This window comes from Oryza brachyantha, chromosome 6 (genome assembly GCF_000231095.2).
Source record: "Oryza brachyantha chromosome 6, ObraRS2, whole genome shotgun sequence".
Taxonomy (NCBI): domain Eukaryota; kingdom Viridiplantae; phylum Streptophyta; class Magnoliopsida; order Poales; family Poaceae; genus Oryza; species Oryza brachyantha.
In genome coordinates, this window is record NC_023168.2 from 1,761,030 (window position 1) to 1,788,629 (window position 27,600).

Here is a 27,600-nt window from a genome sequence, read left to right on the forward strand (position 1 = left end):
GCTATAAAAGCAACGTGTCGCTAGAGATTAGCGGCCGAAGCTATTACAACGCTAACTCTCGTTTTCTTTGAAGATTCCCGCTTGAAGCCACCTTGCTATTTCTTCCTTGATAGCGTGAAACAATTGCAGAGCCGACCGTGACTGGTTGTTGAAGGTGCGCGCGTTGCACTCCTTCCAAACCATCCAGCAAACCAGCAACCAGGCGGTGTCGAAGGAATTCTGAGAAGCCGGTTTGAAACACCTACGTGTTTGTAGCCACCATTCCTCCATCGGCAAATTCATCTCCCCCGGCGTCTGGAACGAGACATCCGCCCAGGTGCGCTAGCGTCTTCAAACTCTGTTGGTGAAGTTGCAACCGACGAAGATATGATCATAGCTCTCAGGCTCCTCCCTACAGAGAACGCAGATCGGTTGATTCGGCCAACCGACGAAGGAGCTAGGTGTATTGTAGTCAGCTTAGTAATGAGAATATAGATTAAATCTTTTTTAATTTATAGCAAAGAGCACAAATAGTATTTTAAGGAGCTTAATTTGTTCTAGCGAATACAAAATCGCATTCCAGCGTCTCGGGAACGTTATAATAACAATTTTCTCGCGAGGCCCTTCTCCTTCCCTTGCCGCGACGGCGTCCTCCCCTCCTCCGTCCCCTCAAAACCCTCCCAAAACCGCTGGAGGCTGGAGCTCCGCCATTCCCACTCTCCCCTTCCAGCCCAGTCCATGCCCCATCCCTCCGCCGCGATGCTCCCCTCGCCCTCCTCCCTCCGCTCCGTCCTCCACCTCTCCCGCCGCCTCCTTCTCCGCCGCGCCCCGGACCCTCGCCTCCCTAGGCCCCTGCTCCTCACCCACCTCCGCCTCCTCTCCTCCACCTCCTCCCCCAGCGACGACCCCCTCACCGACAGCCTCGGCACGTCCGCGGCAACCTCCTCCTCCGCCGACTCGGAGGCGGAGGCTCCCGTGGAGGGCGACGCGTGGGGGCTGTTCGACCCCGTGGCCGGCCGCATCGTCATGCAGGAGCAGCCGCCCTACTCGTCGCCTGGCTCCGACGAGGACGCACCGAAGGGGAAGGGGAAGAGGAGCGTCAGGGAGAAGGGGGCGGGGACGGGGAGGTCGGTCGCCGGGAAGGACCAGACGAGGTGGTCGTCGGTGGCCGGCGTGAGGAGGGCCGGTGGCAAGTCGGGCAAGGAGAGGGTCACGTACGTGTGCAGCAACTGCGGGGAGGGCTCCTCGCAGTGGTGGGGCACGTGCCGCCACTGCGAGGCGATGGGGACTCTGACCAAGTATGTGCCGGGGAATGATTCTACTGACTCGGAGCGGTCGCACCATGCCTACCGGTCGTGGGTTCCGCAGAAAAGCAAGGAGATGGTGCCCCAAAGCCTTCAGCAAGTGAACAAGGGAGTTGATCACTCCGAGTGGCGAATACCGCTGTAACCATTTCTCATCCCCAATGCCATTATTATTTCTTTCATTAAATCATGCAAGCGCGCTGGACTGGCACACATAGATTTGGAGACATGCACTTCTATCCCTTAAGGCCTTAACTATTTGTACATTACTAGTAAGTGTTACACACTTACACATAGGTGATTGTTATTTGTGAACGCATGAATGAGCTCTACATTTTTTTCTCCATTCACCGTGGTTTCCTTTTGCACCTCAAATTTGGCTCTCTCCATTATTGGCTGATGATAGACATGAATTTTATCTTACTTGTAGGTCCGGGAGCTTCGGAGTGGAGATCGCTAGAGTGCTTGGGGGTGGAATTGTTCCTGGTAAACATAACTCTGAACTCTGAACTTTCATGGTACTGATTGAAAAGAAAGTTTTAACTATGTATAGACTTACATTAATATTTGTATAAATTCCATAATCTGACATGGATATTGCAATTTATGAAAGCTTTCAAATTGCATAGAACAATCATATATCGGTAAACATGATGACATTTAAGCGGGATTTTTATTTGTTGTTGAAATTGACTTTGAAATGAGCTATACTACATTCCTCATGGTGAGTGTATAGCTTCGATATGTGGTAGTGAGCTGCCTGTTTTTAATTCCATCGATAAGTTCCAAACTATCTTGGTCATGCTAGTTGCTTGAATTGGCTTTGAAGTTGAACCCACTTCTTCTTCTCTACATGTTTTCTTTGTTTTTTACATTCTTATAATTTCTTTTGAACATCTAACATGGTGTAATACCGATTATAGTAGAGTTGATATACCAAAATAATTATGATTGTGTAGTTTCAGATAAACCTACTTGTATCTCACCATTTTGTTTTGACTTTATTTCTGTAAATTTTCTTTTCATGTTGTGCCGTTCTATTTCTGTGTTATGTTTATCAAATTTGAGAAATGTACATGTACATGTCACACAATCCACACAGATCTTTTGTTACTACTCACTACATGCTATCAATGGGATACATATGCTACCTACTTTATACCATGAGTTGTTGCCACATGATTATGCAGGGTCCTTGATTCTAGTAGGTGGGGATCCAGGTGTAGGAAAAAGTTCATTGATGTTGCAGGTAAATACACACATTGGGCTATTCAATGTTAGTTTGATCTACCTTTTCTTCTGGTCTTTTCAAGCCATTAAGACCCCTCCATTTATTTACCTATCACACACTTCTGGAATTTTAATATTAACCTACCTACTTAATTACATGCTGAGTTTTGACCTTGTTATCTTCGGTACCTAACTTCTTAACTTTTGAAATCATACAGTTACATTGCTTCCTTTTTTCCTGTATAGCTTGCTTCTATTGTATCCGAGAATATCGGTGTTGGGGAGTCTTCTGCTGTTGTATATGTGTCTGGTGAGGAGGTTGGTTACTGCCTTGTCCCATCTCTGCCGTTTGTGCCTTCTCAATTATCAACTATTTTGGATTCTTTTTGGCGGGCGATTCATGGACATATTTACATGAAATTCTAATGATAACTTTCAGTATTTAATGATTTTAGTTTTGATATGTATTTTCCAGAACACTGTTTGATACACATATGTAACTTTGTCCTCAGAGCATTGAGCAAATTGGAAACAGGGCTTCTCGGATGAGTATCAGGTCTAGAAACTTGTACTTATATTCTAGCACAGATATTGAGGTAACATTATTTGGCTGGCACCAATTATGTGTACTTATAGGTTTATTTGTTTGTTTCATATGCCTTATTTAAAAAGTAAATATGGACATATGAACTAAGGGGGTGTTTGTTTCCCCTCCTTTTTTAATCCCTATCCCATCGAATGTTTAGACACTAATTAGAAGTATTAAATATAGACTATCAATAAAACCTACCTCATACTTTAGACTATTTTGCGAGACGAATCTATTAAGCATAATTAGTCCCTGATTAGCGAATGTGATGCTATAGTAAACATTTGCTAATCGTGAATTAATTAGGCTTAAAAAATTTGTCTAATGAAATAGCCTTTATTTATGCGGTTAGTTTTGTTATCAGTCTATATTTAATACTCCTAATTAATGTCCAAACATCCGATGTGACAAGGGACTACAAAAAAGTCCCTGGATCTAAACAGCCCCTAAGCTTCAAGTTCAGAGAATTCCTCATAACTGGTAGTTCCACAGGATATCTTGGACAAAATCCAACCATTATCTCCAAAGGTGCTCATTATTGATTCAATTCAGACGGTTTATCTGAGAGCATTTGCTGGAAGTGCTGGGAATATGACTCAGGTGCTTATATTACTCCAACCGATAGGTTATCTTTAGGCTTGCTTGGCATGGCATATCGTGTTTAACCAGCATCGACCATTTCTTTTGTAATTTTGTTTATATTATCTGTCAATATCAGCCCATTAAGGCCCATATATAAGCAGCAGTCTAAGTCCTAAGGCAAGGACCCAAGTGTCCTGGGACCTGGCTTTGCCCCCCTGCCTCCATAGACCCGTTGGTACTGCATGTGAACAGTATTTATGCTGCCACACCTTGCTGTTTGTGATAGTTGTTTAGAACAGGGGTGAAGTCATCCTGTCTGTATTAGTCTATATTAGTATGATGTGGGTGTGGTATCTATTCTTCAATAAGAGAATAAGTAAACAAGAGTCATTAATCTCATCCTTCTGGTGCGGCTGCTTAGATGATGCTATTGCATCAACTGGGTCCAGGCCTCCATGGACACCTGTAGACCTGTACTATGCTCAAGGGTCCTTACGGAAGCCATGTTTGTTTTAGAATGTCCTACTTGTTTTTTACGCATCTGCTGATTATTATTGTGTTCGGGCTACTGTATATGGATAGTCAATATGAACCCTTTGTAATTCAATCCAAAGGTTGTGTTTTCAGTGCTCTATCATGAGTCGATCTTCCTAATTTATATAAATCATGGGTTTGCGTTGAATGCTGCGTATATTCCCTTTTTCTTTCTTTTTTTTTCCCTTTTGCTATCACCAAATGTTCACCTTATAGTTAATTCATGCATACATATCAACAATAAAGACAATTTTTTAGAATCTTAGCGTTGCATCTACTAATATTATAATTTATAAGCTACATATTGCATATTTAATTCGATGCCGCATATGTCCTGATTTGATGAACTCAATATTGCTGCTGTGCTACTGGAAAATGCACATATTCACATATCTAGTTGTTGAATGTCTACCTTCTTTTATGGACCATAGGTCAAGGAATGCACCTCTGCCCTGTTAAGATTTGCAAAATTGACAAATATTCCTGTTTTCTTGGTAAGTATCCTGACGTGCAAGAAGCTTATTGTGTTGTATGCTACATCTTATTCTTTTGAAATCTGGGCATTTAGTTCTGTTATCATCATCAGTAACCTTCTATTTTACTTCAATTTCCTTTTTCAGATTGGGCATGTTACAAAAACCGGTGATATTGCAGGTCCTCGTTTGTTAGAACACATCGTGGATGTTGTTTTATATATGGAGGTCGGTAAATTACTCCTTCAAGGACAATTTCTTTCTTATAAATTAGAATTAGTGGAACATATCAAAATTTGGTGCTTATGTTTCAGGGAGAGAGATGTTTATCTCATCGGCTGTTGCGATCAGTAAAGAATCGTTTCGGTTCAACAGATGAGGTGTAGTCTTATATTTATCTCAAATATATTTCTTTAGTATATAAATAAAAGCATTTGTGGTGGACTTGTCTTGTTAGTGCTAAGATGCCAAGGCATCATATTTGGGTTAACACAACCAATAAGATATAATCTTTTCTAGACAAACCATTGTTAGCACTTTTCCTCTAACTGTACTGTAATTACCAAAGGTGTTGTTCTGGATGAATATAAGGGCTAGCTCATGTAGAAGGTTTAGTTCTTCTCCTTGTAGCTGTCCTTATATCAGAGTATGACACCATAAACTTTGTATATGCTATCTTGTTAGTATTACAATTACATGAAATACCTTGAAAGAAAAAGCAAAATTACAAGAAATAAAGTTTCTCTTTTATGTGGATGCAACAATTTGATTTTGGCAAATCTTCTGACTTAGTTTAATTTGTTTACAAACATTCATTTAAGAAAAAAAAATCCATTTTTCTCCCCTGAACTATTTCGTTGAAGCACTTAACCCCCTAAACTATTTTTTTGGCTCATTTTACACCCCCGAACTATTAAAAACACTTCACTTTACCCTCTAACGATACTTCTATTTTCTTTCTTTCTCTCCATATTGGTCATAGTTTGCACTGAAATTTTGATAGGATGATAGATGCATTACAACTTACGTCCTGCTAATCTTTTAGAATTTTTCAAACTATTTACATAGGTTGGAAGCATCTTAGATTGATTTAAACATCGATATTTTAAAGTTCAAGCAAGTAGTCACAAAAAAGGGAAATATTTTTAAACTTTGATAATAGTGTCATCTATGGTTCTAAAAAAATCAGCTTAAAATACAACTTGTATTAACAATAACAACAAAGAGAAATGTTATGAAGTAGTGAAGTGAACTATTTTCAATAGTTTAGGGGGTAAAATGAGCCAATAAATGGTTTGAGTTAGTGGTCCAATCAATTAGTTTGGGGGAGTAAAATTGACTTTTTCTTCATTTAATAAGTCACTGTGTAAGTTTTTTTTTCACCTTTTGATCTAACGGTAAGTTTAGAAGCACATTTGCAAAATAAAAATCTTACTATAATTAACACATGTTCATATGGCCAACTAGATTCCATATAAAAGAACAACGCATCTACCTTACGCTTGCCCTAAAGCAGGTTTACAATGTTTTTCCAGATTGGTGTATTTGAAATGTCAGGATATGGTCTACAAGCAGTTCTGAATCCGACCGAGATGTTCTTAACTGAACATGACTCGGATTCTGAAATACTGGCTGGACTTGCTGTAGCTGTTGTTTTGGATGGATCCAGGCCATTTGCTATTGAAGTTCAGGTACACTGTGATTGTCGGTTTCTTTTTGAGTCTGCTAAATTATTTTCCTCATATCACTTCTATTATTCTCTTAATATCATGTTGCCTTGAGCTTATCATTTGAATGTAATATGTTATTTATCGACAACATCCATCATCTGGTTTACGGGGCAGCTGAGATTTGTGGAGTACATGACAAGTTTGAGCATGGGCAATTGAAATTAGTTTTATGAACTAAGCTAATCGTTAATACATTTTCACCTTTCTTTAGTACTCCACACTGCAGTTTAAGAACCATGCTGTTTTTATGTGACGTGTAATTTCTGCTATTTTGCAGGCATTGTGTATTTCAGGTTCTTGTAGTGGAGGAGTGGTTGGCATACCGAAAAACAGGGCTGATATTATAATCTCAGTAAGTGTTCAATTGTTCCCATAAATACTTTTAAGTAATAAAACGACCTGTCGTCATATGCAATGACTGTCAAGAGTTGTGTTAACCTGATCTGTGCATAGCACCTGCTGGATGGACAGTTTGCAGGACTAGGGCCAATCTTGTGGTGAGGCTTAGAGCTGCATTATTTTAATCATGTTTGATTGTTCTAACTAATAATTTCAAGTGGTTCTGATTATGCCTTTTTTTTATCAACTTCAGTATAAGCACCATATCTAAGAACATGTTAATACTCCTTCCAATTACAAATGTAATTCGTTGTGGACTTTGCTACTCCTTGCTAAATGTAGCTGTTAGGTTAAGCATATCAACAACTACTGCATTATTATTCTGTTTATAAAAAACATACTACCTCTGATTTATTTTATTTGTATTTGACCATTCGTCTTATTTTAAAAAATTAGATATATTAGTTATTTTGTTGTGATTTGTTTTATCATCAAAGATACTTTAAGCATGATTTATGGTTTTGCATATCTGTACAAAAAATTTAAATAAAACAAATGGTCAAACATATATCCAAAAGTCAACGATGTCAAATTTAAAAAACGAAGGGAGTGTGCCCTAAGTTACCATTTTTAAAAATCCATGGCTATCCTTTTAATCAAGTTACTTGCAAGTTGATGCATTATTGTGTTCAAGAACATATGAGGTGAAATGTGGCATCACAAGTTTCCAACTAATGGAAACACATGGTTTATCTAACTTTATGGTTTACCAATTCATTTTCAGCAGTATTAAAGATAGGCAATGCATGGTGACCACAAACTAAGGATTGCATGCACTTTTTGTATCATGTACATATATTGTAGCATATAAAATAATATCTTCAATTTGTGATGCAGGTTCTTATGAAGCAAGCTGGTCTAAAACTTCAGGATAATGTGAGACCGTCAACCTTCTATCCTTAGCTTTTACTCCCTCCGTTTCATAATGTAAGATGTTTGACTTTTTTTTTTATAAAGTTTGATCATTCGTCTTATTAAAAAATTATGGAAATATCATTTATTTTGCTTGTGACTTACTTTATTATCAAAAGAACTTTTAAGCACGACTTGTTATTTTTTATATTTGTATCAAATTTTTGAATAAGACGAATGGTCAAATGTTGTAGCCAAAAAAAGTCAAACATCTTACATTATGAAACGGAGGTGGTACTAATTATGTTGTGCAGTACAGTAGGGTGTCGTTATCTGCTTGTTATAACATTGATGGAAATGGTCAATCTCGACAAGTTATGCCAGCATTTTCTGTTTCACCTTGCAGGCTGTTTTTCTGAATGTGGTCAGTGGTTTCATGTTGACAGAAACTGCAGGAGATCTGGCCATAGCAGCTTCAATTTGCAGCAGGTAGTATCTTCTGTTTCATTTTAGGGAGGTCAAAACTGGCGTAGGATAGAGTTTTACCTACTAAATACTCCCTGTAGTCATTAGGGTTAGTTTGAGAGTGAGTGAAGTAGTTGAAGAAGTTGATCACGCAAAACAAGGTATCTCATTAGTCAATTTCCTAATAAATGGCATCAGTGCTCCCGATGCCATGTTTTAATGACCAGAGGGAGCATTAGGCTTCCTTATGACCTTTTTTTTGTTTTGGCTAGACGGGTCATATGGAATTTAGATCAGCTTTTAAGTGAACCTTCCACACAAGTAATAGTTACCTTATCTGCCCATTGCCCTCATTATTTTTATGGTCATTTGCTGAATTTCTTTGGGAAATAGTTATATGGGCTAATCAAGATTACTGACTAAGGCCGTGTTCGTTTGTGCCTGTTAATAAAGCAGATTCTCTCGTTTCCCGTGCACACGCTTTCCAAATTGCTAAACGATTTAGTTTTTGCTAAAATTTTCTATAGAAAAGATGCTTTAAAAAATCATATTAATCATTTTTTAAATATTTTATAGCTAATAATTAATTAATGATATGTTAATCTACTGCTACGTTTTCTGTGCTGGTTACTAACCCCAACAAAGAACAGGCCTAAATTTGCCTAAATACTAGTGCTGTTTAATTAAACACAAAGTATGGTTCTATGTTCATGTCATTATGTGGTCGTTCTTTGTTGTATATAAAGCTGGCGGGAGGTCCCTTTCCATCATGTTTTCTTATTTTTGTTTGTTTAATCAACCTTTTTATCCTTGTCTTCAGTTTCTTAGAGTATCCTATACCAAATGATATTGCATTTATTGGAGAGATCGGCCTTGGTGGTGAACTTAGAACTGTAAGTGTACATCTTTCTGCTTCATGTCATCGCTTGGTTAGAATATTCTTGGCTGGCACCTTCATGGCATCTTATTGGATCTGAATATTCTCTGTTGGCAATTTAAGTCTGAAAGAAAAATGATTTAGTGTGTTTAGTATGGAACAGTGAAGGTTTAATGTTTTAATTTGGAAAAAAGAACTTATCTATATTACTCTGTGGCCTGCTCAGATTATATTTTCTGTAGTTTGCTGTCAGGTTTTGCTTTCTATATAGTGACAGGGTTCATACATCTTACTTTCTTTCAGAATTTATTCATCCAGACAATCAGTGCTCAGCATATAGCAGTTTCATGACGCTTATCATGGTTTCCTATTAACGGTCCTTTACCCTGAAACATACAATCTAGTTAGAAACTGGGTGAACCAGTAGCTAACCTTTCGTTTGGTATACTTTTCAAGTAATTTTCGGACGCACCATATTCTGCTGTTGAAGAATTTTAAACACAGTCCAGTTAGAATAATTGATAACTGCTTGCATTGTTTCGTATCTTGAGTAGCTAAAGGTTTCTTGGCATTATGATGGTTTCCCCATATTTATATCATTACCACCATCAGACTCGCAAAAGAAACCAACCAACACATCATTTATTCGCTTGTACTAATGATTCCTTCATTATCCTCCCACAGGTGCCGAGAATGGACAAGCGGGTGTTAGCTATTGCGAAGTTGGGGTACAAGAAATGCGTTGTTCCCAAAACCTCAGAAAAGCTGCTCAAACCGCTGAATCTTGATCTCGAGATTTTGCCCTGCGTCAACCTGAAAGAGGTCATAAACACCATATTTAGACCACAATGATGATAGTTACGAGTTGCTTACTTAGAGTAGCTGACAGTAGGTGTTTAGCATCTTGTATGCCTGGGTCATGGGCCAAAGAGCTATGACGATTGATGTACCTATTTTCTCCTTAACGGGTTTCAATATTCCAGCCATTTTGGGCCACGATGCGGTAAGAATCATAATGGCTATCCGTGCTGGAAACCTGAACCCTTCACCTCTACTGTAAGACGCCTTCTTTGCACTAAGGGCTCATTTGTTTTGCCTAAAAAACAACAGATTTTGATTTCTAACAATACTCTCTCCGATAAAAAATATTTGTCATTTAGGATAATATTTTTTAAACTTCCAAATATTGTGTTATAATAAGTTTATAAAATCAAATAAGTTTACTATATTGGCAACGTTCTTTTAGTTGGTTATTTATCAGCTTTGCACGGATGTTCTTTAAACTTCTAAATAGTGTGTTTTTCTTAAAACTTTTCTATATAAGATTTTATATTTATAAAACAGTTTTTTTAAAACAAAAATCACTGATCTTCATATAATAAAGAAACCATTATGATAGTACTTTTTGAGGAGAATCTATATGTATAATTTGTCTTTAAAAAATTATAATTTTAATAGAACTAAGTATTTAAGAAATTATTGATAGGTGGAATCTTACAATTTTACTTAAATCATAGCCTAAATGATTTTTTTTTGTCTGGAGAGTAATTACTATGAGCACAATTTAATTCGTTGGAATAAAATATAGGAAATCAAAGAAAATATTCTTTTTCTAAGTAGTAAGGGAAAACAAAGGAAATTTTGCATCCATTCTAATACCACAGAAAAATTCTAATCGGTTGGTATGTGTATATATTTTTATTTCTCCACTTTTTCTGTAGGTTTATTTCTCTAAACCGAATAAACCACAAATATATACTATATTGGTTTCAAAATAAGATTATTTTTAGGGAAATGCTACGGTACGGTATACCGTTTGAACGGTATAGCGTTACTTTGTGTAAGTAACATGTTAAGTAACATGTTACCTCAAATGTATCAGGCATGATAACATGTCCAGGTAACATGATACCTTACATGTATCGCGTATAATATCTTTAAGGTAACATGCTCAGGTATCATGGTATCTTCGATGTAACTTGGTACCTCATATATCCTATGTAAAATATATGAAAAGTAACATATCCGTTACTAATGGTTTCATGAACACTGTCATATCGTCGGTAGCGAATCCTTATCGTCGTCGCTACCGTCGTGGCCGTGGCCGCTGCCGTCGTAGCCACTGCAACTGCCGTCGACCGCCGCTAGCCGCTCTCGTCTACCGTTGCCGCTGAAGTCATCGTCGTCGAGTACCAAACCCCATGAGAGACATATTAACTCAAACACAGTTGACGTTGATGTCCATACTCTACAAAGTATATCTGCCAGAGTTGCTAGCTGGATAAGCTTGTGTAACTAATCAAAAGACTAGAAAAAATAAATTGTTGGATAAGTTTATGTAACTAATCAAACGACTAGAAAAAATAAATTGTTACGGGTTCGTGATTTTTTTATTATAAAAAATGGAAAATGTGGTGCTGGCTGCTGGGTGTGCATTGCACGAGGCGCTGGCGCGGCACACATGTTTTCGGCCGAGCGGCGAGGGGTAAATGCGCGGAGGATGTGATTGTTGAAGGGTGTACCGTTGAACGGTATACCGTACCACACCATAGTATTTATTTATTTTTATCCTTTATAACTTTTCCAAAAATAAGTTTATATATAAGTAATTATTCATCGAAATTTGTAAACGCAATGAATAAATGCACGATAAGTATTAAATAATTATATTGAGATTTGATAAATAAGTATATTATAGTCTTTTATTTTTTTTATTGGCATACACGTGAGGAGCGAAAAATGAATTATTTTGGACGGGAGTAGTATATATTTCAGTCCATCTGAAAATGAAAATTGAATTTTGCTCACGTATCTCAGTTTTACCGTAGCTTTTCATCACTGCAGCCAAATGGTCGTAACCTTTAAAATTTGTACCTATACAACAGCGATGGTTTAAACAAGCAGACATCCAATTATTTCAGGAACTATCTAGATATCAAGGGGTTATTGTTTGATTTTTCCCTAAAAAACTAAAATGTTTTTTTCCTAACAAAGTCTAACTGCATATTTAGAAAGAAAATGTAGAAAATAAACGGTAATAAAATAACGTAAATTAACTTAAAATTTAAAATTCAAAATTTGTCTTATAATCAGAAGTGAATGATGCGGCTGCAATGCTTCGTCACGAACGGATAAATATAAATTATACAGTCCTCTTTCAGAAATCACGAACGAATAAATTTAAATTATGCACACCTCTATTTTAGAAATCTTCTGCAGATATATTTGTATAATAAAGTAGGAGTATTTGATCCTGACTACTTCTCAATATGAAACCAAGAAGAATACAGATTAATATGAAAGACGTAAATAATCCTAACAATGTAATGGCATAGAGAAATCCTTCAACACAAGAACAAAAATACTTCAACCAGGAATCAAGAAAGGAATTTAATGCGCATCTGCAATCCGAAAATAAAACGTTTCAACCCAGAAACAAAAAGCAATTTAACGCCCATGTGTAACCTTGCCAAAGATGAATTTGAAAAAAATTGAATATAGGTTTGTAGGGCTTTACTCTCTCCGAAGAGAAAGAGCCCTTCCAGAAATTCTCAGTGGCCCGTGAGGGCCAAAGAGGGGGTTTGGAAATAGTTTTCAACCAGCAATTGACGCGCCTCGGTATTACCTCACTAGCTGCGTCATTGCCCCAAGCGCAAAGATGCCTATTCCGTTAGCCCCACCTCCCCTCTTTATACCCGCGCCCCCCCCCGCACATCTCCCTCGGTTGCCGAGGTGGTACTAAACGAAACCGCCTACTACTATTTGGCAAACTTGCAATATAGAACAGGCCCAGTATGAATAGGCAGGCAGCCACGTTTTGGCCCAACTTAAATGGGCCGAAATGGCACTTGCGTTTCGGCCTAATATAAATAGGCCGCACGTGCGTGACTTTCACTACCGTTCTGGCCCAATCTCAGTGACCAAAACTTCTCCCGTGATGATTTGTCTATGTTGATAAATTTGATGATTTAACGTTTTGTTCGTTGCCAAATTATCTATGTTGATACTCGTGAGCACGATGAATCCCCTGTTTGTTTCGTTCCTATCCGTGCTGGAGAATGATTTGTTTTGCGTCCTCTGCCATGGCCTGAATCCTGATGCTCTGATGCAGTTCAGTTTCAGCGTTTGCTGCCTAGAACCTGAAAAAGAAATGCTGATACGGTTCTTTGCTCGTTCAGCAGGTAAACGAACCCCTTCTAAATCTGAAAAAAAAGACTTTTGGGCACCTTCACCCTCATCGGTTTTTGCATTATCAGATTTCTTCTCAATCGTATAATCTGTTTATAGTGAGCATCGTGCTTCAAGTTTCACCCCATTCATTCTTTGGAACGTGTTTATGATTTAGTATTAGTATACATCTGAACAATGTTCCTTGATTCTTGAACATTACTGCAACAAACAAATTAGTTGTGAAAAATAATATAGCATTGCGATAGGGTTATTATAAACAGCAAGCAAACAGCAGTAAGATCAATATACAGACGATAGCCTGCTAGAGAAGGTTTATTCAGCATTTTGATTTTGGACAGGGGGAGCTGAGCATCATTTGCCACAGCTACTATTATAACCAAGTTATAACTTATGGTAATCCATTCTCACTTGACATAGCTACTAACATAACTGAGTACTAATCCATCTCACTAGCCATAGATAGGTACTAATATTATTGATCACTAATCCCATCTGCACAAATAGATCAGTAAACATTCAGCCTCACTTCACAGCATTGCCGTTGGAAGCGACCTTGGGGTTGGAAGGCGGCCCATCAAAAGGTTTGGCTGCTCTCTCCTCTTCCATCCTCGCTTCATCGACATCTTTCTTGCTGAGAAAACTTGGCTGGTTGGTCGAGGAGAGAAGTCTTGCCCACATCCTATCAGTAATTGAGACTTTGTTCTGCTTCTCGGTGATCCTCTGGAGCAAGTGATAGGACAATATCAGTATGGAGAGCAGTGAATCAGATTTTTTTTTTTTGGTATTAACACAAAATCTAGAGTAATTTTACCGTCCTTGAAAAGATACCACCGTTTTCTATGTAAAATTTAATACCTTCTAGTATCTTTGATATATCTTAGTATCTTGGATACAAGATACTAGAAGGTATTAAATTTTACATAGAAAACAATGTACCTCATGGTATCTTAATTCAAGGATAAGAAAAAATGCTCCAAAATCTAACTGTCACATAGAGAATGGCTTACGTAAAACGGGATATAGCAATGGCGACCGTTCACTTGGCCAGCTGTGAAACCAGTGTATCCAGCCATGGCTCCATGAACCACACTGTGTGCCAACAGTGTGCAATACACATTATCAGATGCATTGCTAGGAATGGCACGTATCATGTATGTAGGATCTGCAATAGAAGCACAAGAGCTGAGGTTTGTTACAGTAAAATCAAGAAAAAGCTTGGGATGCTAAAAGTAGAACAAAAGAGGCGACTGACCTATATACTTCAGATTTATAGTAGTCTTGATTTTCTTGAAATGCTCCTGAATTTACGAGTACAGCATTAATAACAAAACCTTTGGCGAGAGTTAGACAAGAGGGAAAGACAGAGGTATGTAGCATATGATATCAAACCAAACGAACCAAGTCAAGTAATCAAGGAAGCTACTTCACTAATAACTCAAGTCAGTATCCAACCCAATAAATAGCCTACAACTCACTCTTTCACAATGTAAGACGTTTAGCTATGCTTATATTCATGTATTAACCAATGTATATTGTTTATATATATGTCTAGATTTGTTGGCATATATATGAATCTAAAAAACGCTAGAAAGTCTTACATTACGAAATAGAGGTAGTAGTATACTAGAGACTGAAGGGAGATGTAAAACATTGTTCAAGAGTCTTACCTTTATCTTTTGAGATAACCAAAGACCAACGTCAAGAAGCATCGCATTGCCTGAAGCATCTTTCCCCATTGACTGCATTGTTTCAGCAATAAGTTTCTGCCCTGCACCCTCCGCAACAACAATAACCATATGACCATTGTCCTTCAGACGTTTCTCCAGATGTCTGAAGAGGCCACCTTCACCTTCCAGAAAGAAAGGTGACTCTGGAATCAAGCAACAATCCTGACGAAATACAAAATATTTGTCACCTCAATTGGAGTAAATTAAACCTTACTCTTAGAGTAAAAACATAGAAATGATCTTTATAATGTTTTCAGCTTGACAGAGATGTGAACATACCACGTCTCTGCTGGCTAGAGTAGCATAATGTGCAATGAAACCTGCATCAGTGAACATTGTAAAATTACAAATGTATCATACAAAGGAATAGATATGTGGACAAAGTTTCACTGTCACACTGGATTCTGGAAATCATATGCATGTCTAGTTCATGATTAAATAATCATGTAATTAACTTTTTATCACTCTTAGAAATGACACTAACATATTTATCACTGGATCCACATGTCATAGACACATGAGAGCCCACGTGTCATAGACAGCGGGTGGCAAATATGTTATGTGTCATTTCTAAGAGTGGCAAAAAGTTAAATGCTCCGCCAAACAACAACCCAGCCATAACAGCATAATTTGCGCATCTCTATTCTCGTATACAAATTCAAAAGGATTTGAGAAAGTTAATTCAGGGTTTTCATAGAACTGTAAGTAACAGTTAGGATTGTTAAGCAACAGATACTGCACTGGAATTCCATGGGAAATGGCAATAACAGTATACATATAAGAGTTGCATAGATTCACCAAAATTTCTTAGAGTTGTCCCTTCAGAATAAAAATGTTGGCGTAGAAACTTTTGTGCTGAATTGATCAAAGTATATGATGAGCTAATAAGGTTTCACCAGCATGAGATATCACTGTTGCAAGAAACTTACCACTGTATCGACCCATTAGCTTTACAACGCCTATACCATTCTCAGCACTTCCAGCTTCTACATGAGCAGCATTTATTGCCCGTTGAGCCTCCTCGACTGCAGTGTCGAAACCAAATGATTTGTCAATTACCTGCACAGAGGGTAGAAATGAATCATGCATATACAACATAATTCACACCCAGATGTCAATATGATTTGAAGAAGATCGTTACTGGGATATCATTATCTATTGTCTTTGGAATGCCAGCAACAGCAACCTTAAGCCCGCGTCTTCTAACCTCCTGCAAGAAGAGTCAAATGATAATCTTTACTGCTATAAATGTCTCTAGTGATGGTGACGGTGAATCTGTCACCACCACCAGAGGCTTCACCTATCCCCATTGTATTTTTACAATTTAGCCTCTTAACTTCGTAATATTACAAATCAATCAAATCTAGATGAATATCCACATAAAATCAAATTGATATGGATATTTCCTATGTTAAAAAAATGGTCACATATTTCATGAAAAAAAATTCTATTTATTCTAGGATAGCATAATATGTTTTTATCCTTTGCAAAACACATACATTCAGCTAGTTTCTTTAAAAACATGTTACAAAAAACGGATTACAGTTGATCGACTATCAATTATACCATATAATATAATTCAGAGGACGAGCTCTAAAGGATATACTGTGTCCATTTTATTTATAATAATGAAATACCCTACCAACTGTTGGGAGTAAAAACTATAATGCGATCAGGTTGAACACTTTGAGGTAATATAATCGCTTACCTCAAAAATCACTCCTGCACCCCTTTGAGTGCCATCGCCACCAATTACATAAACCTGGACAGTGCACAAACGAGTAAACCAATGCTAAATCTAAGGTGTTTCAGTTAGCTAAAAGAATCTCCATATGATCTGTAAATTGATTCTGTAAATAAAGCAACCAAAAAAATAGTAAACTGGCATTCGTTTCCTTTACCTGATTTATACCACGATCCTGGATGCTGTCAACAATCTTCGTGGTGTCATGGCCTCCACGTGATGTCCCAAGAACAGTTCCACCCCTTTTGTGAATGTCATTTACACTCTTTGGAGTCAAGTCAATGGTGTTACAAGCATAGAAACCTCTATACCCACCCTGTGAAAAACAAAAAAGAAAAATTAGATGAAGACAGCAAACCAAAATTGCAAATGATAACATTGTTATTTTCTTAGCTTTTGTGAGGTCATTGATCCTTTTCTTTTCCTATGACCCTTGATTCCACACATAAAAATTATTGCAGCACACAAGCACTTTTAAAGTTGAAGAACTAGTTTTGGTAATAGTAATACCCAGGATGTTCTATTGAATCCACAGGTTGGTGCAAAACAAATCGCCCATTGTCGATACATTCTCCTCAATAAGTATCCATCACAAAATGCAATTATGGGTGTGATCCTGAATTGGTTGATATGACTGGAAAAATAATAAAGAAGTACAAAAATGGCTTGAATGAAACTTCAGGAATAGAGTAATTTCCAAAACTAGAAGGAAATATGTTGCCTGAATATTGTATATGGACTTTGCGAATTGTGATGCAGTGTAAGGACTTGCCTGAATTCCCAGTACCCTACTGACACCATACATATCATATAAGCCACATACAATTTCCCTAATCACAGTGTTCAGTCCAGGGCACAGTCCTCCGCATGTGACAATGCATGCAGAGACCTCATCCGATTGAAAATAGACCTGACCAGGAATAAAATGAGGTAAGAAAATACTCTCTCTTTTTTTCCGGCATATGAATACAATGTTATATACCCTCTGTCGAGGCCCAGCACGACGGAAGTGGTTCCCTCTTGGGCCATCCTTGTGAATAATGGCCTGCGTTGAACAACCACACTCATTTAGGAGTGGTAATGAGTCCAACTATTTTGACTACAAAATTTAAGGACCGGGTTCAAAACAGTTTAAAAATAAAATTATATAGAGTTTTAAGCTAATTTTTTTAAGAATTAAATAGGGTTATGAAAGAACCCACGAGTCTTGGCCCATTCCCACCCCTACACTCATTTGATCAAAATGAATACTCTTTTATAAGAACAAGCATTCGTTCAGTGAGCTTGCTGCAAATTTTATCAAGAATTCACCTTCTGACAGACGGTGTCATCTGGGTTTACAAAATATTGCCTGCAAATGAGAAATTTTATTTCAAGTTAACAGAACAAGGTAAAAGAGAATAGAGTACAAGTCAAGTCGGCATGTTGAGCCTTACTTCACAACCGAGTACGCCGGATTATCTTGCAGTGGGTTTGAGTAGGTCTGCAACATCAGACACAACAAAATGACCATCTTATCATTCACGGAGAAAATAGTTGCACTGTAAATGTTGTTCAACTCAAACATTCAACATTTATCACAATGTCTATGTAACCAATCATCAGATATCACCTAAAACTGAATGTACTCTCATGCCCTCATCAAATTAGAAACACCCACAACAAGTTTAATTAACTGCCCTATCCAAAAGACGACACTTTTCTAAAGCCATCACTATTCCAATCCCCAAAAGTGCCCAAGCCGTACACACAATTATAACTAACGAACAAATTGGTACTACCAACTATGTCAAATAACAGAAGTTAACAAGAGCTTTAGAATCTTATAATCGGATCGCACATTCGCGTCCACTCGCGCTTCGTGCATGTGCAGACGAACCATGGATCTAGCGCACCGGCGATCCCTCCCAGGCTCCCCCCTCCCAAGTCCAATCCCCAGATCGATCCACGCAGGAGTGAAGGACTAACGGCGGGCCGGCCACTCACCGGGAGATCGGGGAGGTAGTCCGACACATGCGGCACGTCCTCGAGGACGTACCCGCCGTCGCCGGTGACCAGCTTCACCTCGGGCTTGGGCGCCGCCGCGTCACCCATCGCCGCCACGGTCGGGTCCCCCCACGCGCGCAACACCCGCGGCGCGTCCCACGGCGGTCGAGAAGGGTGGCGGTGGTGGGCCGCCCTCGGGCACGTCGATCGGCTAGAGTCCTTGGCCTCAGTGGCGGAGGGCGACGACGTGGGGGGGCTCCATCTCGGACCGGGCTCCGGGGGTTCGTTACTTCGCTTCTGTTGCAAGTGGCAGCGAGCGATGGCGACGGCTACGGTGACGAGAAGGAGGGTGGCGACGTTGACGGCGGAGGAGGGGGGGGGCGACGACATGGTGGTGGTGGTGGTGGTGGTGGAGGAGAAGAGGAGACGGGGACGAAGGAAGCGGAGGTATTGGAGGGACATCCGCCATTTGTGGTGGGCCTCAGAGGAGATGCCACTTGTGCATTTTCGGGGGCTTTGAGATTCGTTCTCGGAGCCATCTTACGCCGTTGGTCTAACGGCTTGTTTAGTTTGAAAAAAATTTTAAAAAAATATCGCATCAAGTTTTTAATACATATTTAAAGTAATAAATATAGTCTAATTACAAAACATTAGGCCTGAAAACCACGAGATGAATCTTTTGAGTCAAATTAATCCGTCATTAGCACATGTTGGTTACTGTAGCACTTATGGCTAATCATGTCCTAATTAGGCTTAAAAGATCCGTCTCATGATTTTCTTTGTAACTCTGTAATTAGTTTTATTGTTCATGTATGTTTAATGCTTCATTTAGATGTCTAAAGATTCGATGTGATGTTTTTGGAAAAAAGTTTTTGATAACTAAACATGGCCTAATCCATGCAGCATGCCATGCCAGCATGATACTCTCCCTCATCCCCTCTAACCTTTTCAAGCTCTAAACATTTTTTTCTAATTACCTACGATCCAATTGCAACATTATATTTCTTACAAATTAAAAGCTTCACAATATATATATACCCGCGCGTGGTTTTATTTTTAGTTGAAACATTTAAGATCGTAAATGAAACACCGAGGTGTAATTGTTTGAAACATTCAAAGAGTACCACAAGCAACATTTAATAAACTAATGAAGCGTCAGAAAACCCTTATTGAAACAATTAAATAGCATAATGTGCAGCGTTTAAAAGATTCATTATAATACAATAACTTAAAGTGTGCAACATAATCAAAAGTGACGGTTAAAACATCGAATTTCAACTATTGAAACATCAATATTTTTTATCAGACTATAATCATATGGTTTTTTATTGTAAATATTTAATTACGATATGGTATAATCATATTGTAATTTGCATAAATAGTTCGAGAGAGAAAAGTATTTAAAATTTATAAATAGAACTCACATACCTGCATAGCTCGTGCATGAGAGAGACGGAGGCGGCCAATCGGGCATGCAACAGCTCGAAGGCATATATGGGAATGCGTTGTGCACCCGACAATAAAGCATTCTCTGATATCAAATCGACGTATGATGTTATTCAACGGCACATGCTTATCCAGAATTAGACCGTACCAACAACTCATCTAAATTTAGTAATCTATATTTATTCGAATGATTATCTAAAACAGTTTTATTCTTAATTTATGATATGTTTGTATTTTAGCAGATCATCCATATATAATATCTTCTCTATCTCTTTGGACGATGGAGATAGAACATCCAAATATAAAGTTTCTGTCTTCTAATATAGATATCATCAAAAAATAGATGATAAAATAGATATTCTGTTAGAGCTCAATTTTTATCATTCATTCTCTATTTTTAAGATAGGGGATTAAATAAAGATACCGGTGGGATGCTCTAATGTATAGACATTATTAGTTACTAGGAGTAACATTCAATGCATAACAATTTACAATGGGCTTTGACTATCACTAAGCTATATAAGTGTGATCAAAAGTAAACCATATTATTAGAGCGAATCTATCATGTGGACGATGGGGACTTAAACATCACTGCTTCCGTTAGGATTATTGAAGTCTCTGCTACGAACCCTTCACCTTAAAAAAAACCTATACTAATGATCAATGGAAAAGGGGCTGAAGCTCCATCTAAATTGTTTAGACTCTGCTATTTTCTTTTGCTAGATATGTTATCGATTAGTTTTGTCTGAACAAAATCGTTTCTTTCTTTTTTGTTTTTTAGGTGAAGCATGGCTAGCACGACATTAGAGGAGGGGTGGGTGAACGACTCAGTATGAGAGTATAGTAAGATAAGATTTAAAAACATTTTGCTCTGAATTTTGATTTACTTTTACATTAGTTTTAGTGGGTTTCTTCCATCATTTCCATTGCACGTCTTTCGAGCATACATATGAGAATAGTGACCTGGAATTAGTTATGAAAATCAATTTCAAATTTGACAATTAGTAGTTTGGGTCACTATCACCTTGCGTTTGCTCACATTGTTAGATTAGTTTTGTGGTTTGTTACATATCATTGTTCACTATATTGAAAGATTACATATAAACTGTCTTTGTCTCGTCTAATTGTATTTTAGGGGCTAAATGTGTTTTCTGTTATTTATTGGACATAGTGAAGCACCCTATGTCAATCATTTTTAGCATTGATGCTTTTATTTGTGTGGAATATGAAACCCCTGCATCATCATTTTAGGATTGCTCCTGCATTTTGTACCATGGATAGTGAAACTAGCAAAAAATAATAATATGGTCCAAGGGTTTGTATATTTCTAAAGAGTAACTTTCAGAGAGTTACAACCATTTTATCAACCTATTAGTCTATTGTAATTTTAGATAAACATTTTAGAAACTACAACAATGGTTATAAAAACTCCAAGCTTAAAATTAGTAGAAGCAACTAATAAAAAATGTTGACGAGAATATGAAGAAAAAAAACTAGATTTTCCGGCTTTTATCTTCTGGTTTATTTTATAGATTATACCGTAGGGGCTCTGAGCTAGAAATTTAATTTGGTGAGTAACTGTCGTTACCAAAAGCCCCTTAAACCTGGCCTAAGTTTCACCGTATGCTAATGTACAGGGGATTATATAGTTATGATAAAGTCGTTTGTTGATCAAATATCTCAAGTTGTAGCGAACTTGATCAAATAATTACAGGTTTGAAATTTACTTTAAAAAAGAAAACAAGGTTGGAAAAAGCGTTTATTTTAACGGGCAGAACCATGTCAAATATCAGATTCTACCGTTAAAAGGAATCAAATTGTACTATTTGAAAAGATAGGTTTTCATCACTTTTGTCGGTCGTCACGCTTGCCATCTCCCATAGTTCCAAACCCCGAAGAAATATTAAAAAAATCTTTTAGTTATTTCACTAGTTAATTTTTAAATTTTAAACCTATTAGATTTCCTTTATAGGCATCTACAAAATATTGGAAATAGTTAAAATCATGTTAGTCAGTGCGAAAATATTTATATGATAATTAAAATTTAAATATTGTAAATAATTATATTTTGTAAAATGCCTATAGTTTGGTAAGGAGGGATCAATAGTCTAACCAAAAAATAAACCCAGCACCCGAAATTCTCAATCCCCACCATCCGAGAAGAATATTATATATCTAGGGCATTCGCTAAAATACCATTAATAAAATAAACTTCACCGAATGTTGCTATTTTATCGTTTTACTGGTTTAAGGGCCCTTAATAAAATAATTATTGTTTATTTTACAACCTTTTGTTTCTAAGATACCTCTGCCTCTCACTTTCTCGGGGCATTTAACTTTTTGCCACTCTTACAAATTTTCATAATAGATTTGTTACTGGACCCACGTGTCATAGACTCATGAGGACTCACATGTGTTTTAACCACTCGTAAGAGTGCCGAAAAGTTAAAATTTCCCTCTTTCTCTCTTTCTCTTCTTTTCTTTTTTTTTTTGTACGCACGTACTTCTTTTCTATTTCTACGCTAGCATGCGCTCCTTTGCTCTCTTTCTCGTGTGCGACGGCGGTAGCTCCCTCGTCGGCGTCGAGCCCACCGTCTGTGGCTGCCGACGGTGTGGAGCATCCTGCGCCGCTGTCTTCCTCCCCCAACGCCTTCCGCTTTCTGCCTCTCAATCGCAGAACTGTAGAAAGTAGCGGCCGGACTGGCTCCAACCGGCCTTGGCTCTGCCGGCCTCGCCTCCTGTCTCCGTGGTGTCGCCGGTGTGAGTAGGTCGACATCGTCTTCGTGAGTCCCCTCCTTCCCCCACCGGTCTCTCCTCCAAACGATGGGTGTGCAGGAAGGAGAGAACCAAAGAAAGGGAGAGAGGGGCAAAGGTAGATTAGGAAGAAAAATTTGTAAAATAGACAAAATAATTCTTCAGGGCCCTTAAACTAGTAAAATGATAAAATGATAAACTAGGGAAGTGTAGAACTATATGAATGATGAAACTCATTTTATTAATGATATTTCTAGCAAAACTTATTTTAAAATGATAGATATGCGATTTTCTCCTGTCCAAGCTCCTAACCGGGCTCCAAAAAATTGATATTGTAACAGCCTCAAGATGTGGACTCGCCGGTATGGCATTATAGAATAAGGCTTCGCCATAATGCCACCGGGATATCTCTCTAAAATAGATTTCTGTGAGAGGCTACTTTGAAGCAAAGAAATTATGCGTTGGGGGTGTTTAGTCAGGGAAAAGAAAATTTTAATGGCTCGCCCAGAAACCGCGAAATGAATCTTTTGAGTCTAATTAATTCATTATTAGCACATGTAGGTTAATATAACACTTTTAGCTAATCGTGGACTAATTAGAGTAGAAAGATTCGTCGTACGATTTAGATGTTAAATAATTCGATGAGATGTTTGAGATAGAAAATTTTGGGAACCGTAATATTACTGTAATACGAACGAAAATACCCTGATATTGTTGCCTCTCCACAGCACTTGCGCGCGCGTGCCGGGACAATTCATCCCATCGCACCGCCGCCGCCTCCGCCTCCTCCCCGTCGCCGCCCGCCACCACCGCCTCGGCCCCGCCGCCGCGTCGGCCTCATCCTCGCCGACGCCGCCGCGGCCTTGTCCCCTCCGCCTCCGCCTCCGCCACCACATCTCGTCGCTGCCGCCACCACCGCCTCGGCCCCATTGCGCCGCCGCCGCGGCCTCGGCCCCGCCCGCAGCCGCCCGGTCCCCAGCCCCATCCGCCGCTGCTGCTGCTAGTTCAGTTCGTTCAATCAGGGGGCATTTCGGTCAGCTACTCAGCTGGGTAGGTCAAATGGCATTTTGACAAGCTAAATTGGTTTGAGAGTGGCGTACCGGCGAAGTCACATTTTGAGGACGCCACAATAGCAATTTTCTCAGCTCCAGAAAATTCTCGAAGACCAGTTCGTTGGAATCCCTCGCGAATTCGAGCGTGAGACTTGTGTGGCCGCGGTTTCGCGTGATTTTGTGATCTGCACACCTCACCGCGGTTCCGTGGTCGGGGCGGGCGCCATGGCCGTAGAGCCGGCCCGACGGCGCAGCGCCGCGGCGCGGAGGAAGGCGAAGGCAAAGGAGGCGGCGGTGGGGGCCATGGCGAGGGTGCTGTTCTACCCGACGTTGCTGTACAACGTGGTGCGGAGCAAGGTCCAGGCCGAGTTCCGGTGGTGGGACGAGGTCGATCAGGTAAGATGTCCGCGAGACGGCGACCATGCCAACTGCCTTCCTGTGCTTAGTTCTTCATCTGTAACATGTGCCAAGTCCCAACTGATCATTGCGATGATCAAGAAAGAAACCGATGAAAAACTACTGATTCTTAGGGCCAGGGAGTTGCTTGTGCCCAATTGAAAATCTTAATCAGATATCCAGATTACTTACCCAGGATGTAATGTGGCCGTGGAGGTATGTTTTTTTGATCTGTTGCAAAAAAAGGAAGCTCTTGCTCTTCTGACCAGGCCTTGCAATGTGCTGTATCTGTCTCTTAATTGATGACTATAAGAATTACTCCCCCGCGCCATATCGTAGGACTTTCTGGCTATACCTATATTCATCCATCAATGTGTATGTTTTATATATATGTCGACACTCATTAGCATCCGTATGAATTTGGGTAAGACTAAAAAGTCTTACAATTTGGAACAGAGGGAGTATCTAATATTTGTTAATATTGTCATCTTGCAGTTCATTTTGCTTGGCGCTGTTCCATTCCGTAAGGATGTTCCCCGGTTGCAGAAACTTGGGGTGTATGGTGTCATAACCCTGAATGAACCATTTGAGACTTTGGTACCATCATCAATGTATCAGGCAAGCTTCTTACAATATTTTCTCTTTTTTTTGTGTGTGTGATAAGAATAGTACCATCTCTGAAAGCCTTTAGCACTTATTAAAAGTTTCATGGAGACTACATGGTGCCAGAGTCTGAACAAAGTTTCATGGAGTCATGGAGACTAAATGGTGCCAAGAGTCTGAACAAAGTTTCATGGAGACTTGCTGTAAATTCAGTTATGTTCAACTGGAAATTTCTTATGACACAAAATGCTCCTCTGATGAAATTTTCAGTCTCGTGGGATTGATCACCTTGTTATTCCTACAAGAGATTATCTGTTTGCTCCTTCACTTGTGGATATTAATCGAGCTGTTGATTTCATTCATAGTAAGTGAGCAATAGATTAGCCCAATGTGAACCTTTTAGCAAGGCATTTAAATTACTTGTTCATCCTAGAATAAACAGTTGAGTTGTTTGACCATTCACGTTTGTCTATTGCCAACCTTTTAAACTAAATATGAATATTATCATAACCTCTCTGCATTTTTCTTAGGAAATGCATCTTGTGGGAGGATGACATATATCCATTGCAAAGCTGGAAGAGGGAGGAGTACAACTATTGTCTTATGCTATCTGGTATTCTTAATTACTGTCCTTTAATGATTGAGTTGAGAAGTTCAGATCCATAATGAGAATAAAGCCATCGCATACTACTTATTTGTAATTATTTTAACATTGATGTTTTAGTGTAATTCATGAACTTAGTTAAATGATGTTTTAGTGTAAATCACACATTTAGCTAAATGATCCATTTCACCAGGTGAAATACAAGAATATGACACCATCTACAGCTTTTGAGCATGTGCAGTCTAAAAGGGCTCGAGTATTGCTGACTCGTTCTCAATGGAAGGTACTAAAAATGTATCCTGACTCACCTTTTCCGCATCTTAAACTGTCAACACATTTCACCAACAAGAATTGTTTTTTTTTGGTTGAATGAGGGGAAGGCCCATTGCACTATCAAATATGTCGTATCTGATCACTTTCCAGTTCTTTCATAAGATTTGACGAGCTACATGCATTATCTCCTCTCACTGTATATTTTAATGGACGTTGCCAAGAAAATGATTAGTAATATACTGTGAATTAACTGGGAAACATATATTGCAATCCTAATTGGCATCTTTCTCTGTCGTTTGGGATGCTATGCAGACAACTTTGTCTTGGAAATTAAGCTTGCATCAAGTATACGGAGCAGAAATATAGTTGATGGTACTATCACTGTCCTGTCACTTGAGTCTTGACCTAGCACCTTAACTACGAGTTTTTTTATTTAATATCATGTAAACATGACACTCATATTTGCGGAGCAACGCTGCTATCTGCAAGCTGCTTGGATTATGACAGATAGCTACTTTTGCTCTGGCGATGCACCAACTTTTAGTTTGGACCAAATGGATTCTCCGTGGGCCCAAATCTAGCCTGTTATGTAGCAAAAGAGTAAAGATGACTTATGCTATCATGTGGGAAACCCCCTATCAGTGCAAACATGGGGCCGTGGCAAGCCAGGGCCAGTGCTGCCTGAGAGCTGGTTGGCTTTTCTATGCATTTTTATTCAGTAGGGACTTTGTGAGTTGGACATACATTAGGTTATAGGATAAAATCCTGGTTATAGGAGATTGGTTGATTGTAAAGTGTGCTTTAGTTTAAAGATGTTGGAGTCTCTATCTTTTTCTATCTGTTAAGGAAAAAGCAAGGGAGTTATCTTTTTCTTCTCTTCTCTTTTACATGGCTGAGCTCAGAGCTATACTAATGATGCCCTGTGCTTATGATTGCCTGAAGTTCCATGGCCAAAACACCAGGGGTCCCAGTCTCCCAGATATCGATTGTATGTATCTCGTTCTCGCATTCCCTTAGGGGACATGTCATATGCATCATGTACTCTCCAGCACTGTGTTCATTGAGAATTCCACAGAATTGTAGTTCCTGGAATGACGATTTCTTTCTGTGTTTTATTCTTTTCTGCTGTCCTATTGGAAGAAATCGGCTTACTTTCTTTGGTGGCTTTGATCATTGTAGGTAGTTCAAGATTTCAGTATGAATAATGCAGAAGCAGAAATTCCCGTTGTCACGAGCCACTCCTCCGCAGCATCTCCAGCGGGGGATGTGGTATTGGTAACAGAGGCAGATTTGGAGGACTCTGGTGTAACAGCAGCTAATATTACAGAGCATGCCAGCTTGTCTTCTCATAAGGCTACCACATCGAAACCAATTGCAGATACGCTCTCATGTTTGTTTCCTTCTCTGAAGGTATCTGGTGAATCCTCGTGCAGATAAGCTACCTTAAAATTGGTTTAGCGCAAATGCGTGTCAAAGTTGGAAGGAATGCAGTTGCGTTGCCATATTTTTCTCAATGCATAAAGCTGTCCATATTCATCCTATTTGTCATATATGTATGTACATGTTCTCAATTCAAAATTCAAGACAAGATTGTTTGTCCCTTGCTGGTAGTGTGTCATATTCATTATGATAGATTTCTAGAAAATCAGGGCATGATTTTTTGAAGCAGCACGGTTCAAAATTTGAGCCGAAATGGCTCCTGCATGCCAGTTGAATAAGTACTGTACAATCGTACTGCAGATACAGTCAAAATTGCATTCTGATTGCCATTTGAAACTACATGGAGCTAAGTTTAGCTAACAGCTTTAAT

General features: G+C 38.8%; 3 protein-coding genes and 1 non-coding gene across 4 annotated transcripts; 2 read left to right on the top strand and 2 right to left on the bottom strand.

Moving 5' to 3' along the window:
• The first annotated feature begins 624 nt into the window (after positions 1-624).
• LOC102705635 (DNA repair protein RadA) lies at positions 625-10,147 on the top strand. Its single transcript, XM_006655732.3, has 15 exons — positions 625-1,424; positions 1,714-1,769; positions 2,474-2,532; positions 2,760-2,831; positions 3,026-3,109; positions 3,595-3,702; positions 4,650-4,712; positions 4,839-4,919; positions 5,006-5,071; positions 6,227-6,382; positions 6,699-6,773; positions 7,658-7,696; positions 8,079-8,161; positions 8,958-9,030; positions 9,699-10,147. Exons 1-15 carry the CDS (start codon positions 718-720, stop codon positions 9,864-9,866), a joined length of 1,890 nt encoding a protein of 629 aa, XP_006655795.1. The 5' UTR covers positions 625-717; the 3' UTR covers positions 9,867-10,147.
• A 2,376-nt stretch (positions 10,148-12,523) lies between these two features.
• LOC121054837 lies at positions 12,524-12,674 on the bottom strand. The gene has a single exon (XR_005812121.1). It is a non-coding gene; the product is annotated as a U4 spliceosomal RNA (small nuclear RNA).
• Positions 12,675-13,479: 805 nt separating this feature from the next.
• Positions 13,480-19,085, bottom strand: LOC102721849 (ATP-dependent 6-phosphofructokinase 3-like). Its single transcript, XM_015838622.2, has 14 exons — positions 18,663-19,085; positions 18,113-18,159; positions 17,988-18,027; positions 17,659-17,721; positions 17,449-17,586; positions 16,834-16,992; positions 16,641-16,694; positions 16,074-16,142; positions 15,862-15,991; positions 15,212-15,252; positions 14,873-15,094; positions 14,458-14,503; positions 14,213-14,367; positions 13,480-13,925 (listed from the first exon to the last, which is right to left on the bottom strand). The coding sequence occupies exons 1-14, from the start codon at positions 19,050-19,052 to the stop codon at positions 13,728-13,730; spliced, it is 1,752 nt and encodes a 583-aa protein (XP_015694108.2). The 5' UTR covers positions 19,053-19,085; the 3' UTR covers positions 13,480-13,727.
• A 4,707-nt stretch (positions 19,086-23,792) lies between these two features.
• Positions 23,793-27,390, top strand: LOC102722130 (phosphatidylglycerophosphate phosphatase PTPMT2-like). Its single transcript, XM_006656584.3, has 6 exons — positions 23,793-24,310; positions 24,806-24,928; positions 25,184-25,277; positions 25,444-25,526; positions 25,711-25,800; positions 26,970-27,390. The coding sequence occupies exons 1-6, from the start codon at positions 24,140-24,142 to the stop codon at positions 27,225-27,227; spliced, it is 819 nt and encodes a 272-aa protein (XP_006656647.1). The 5' UTR covers positions 23,793-24,139; the 3' UTR covers positions 27,228-27,390.
• Positions 27,391-27,600: the final 210 nt, after the last annotated feature.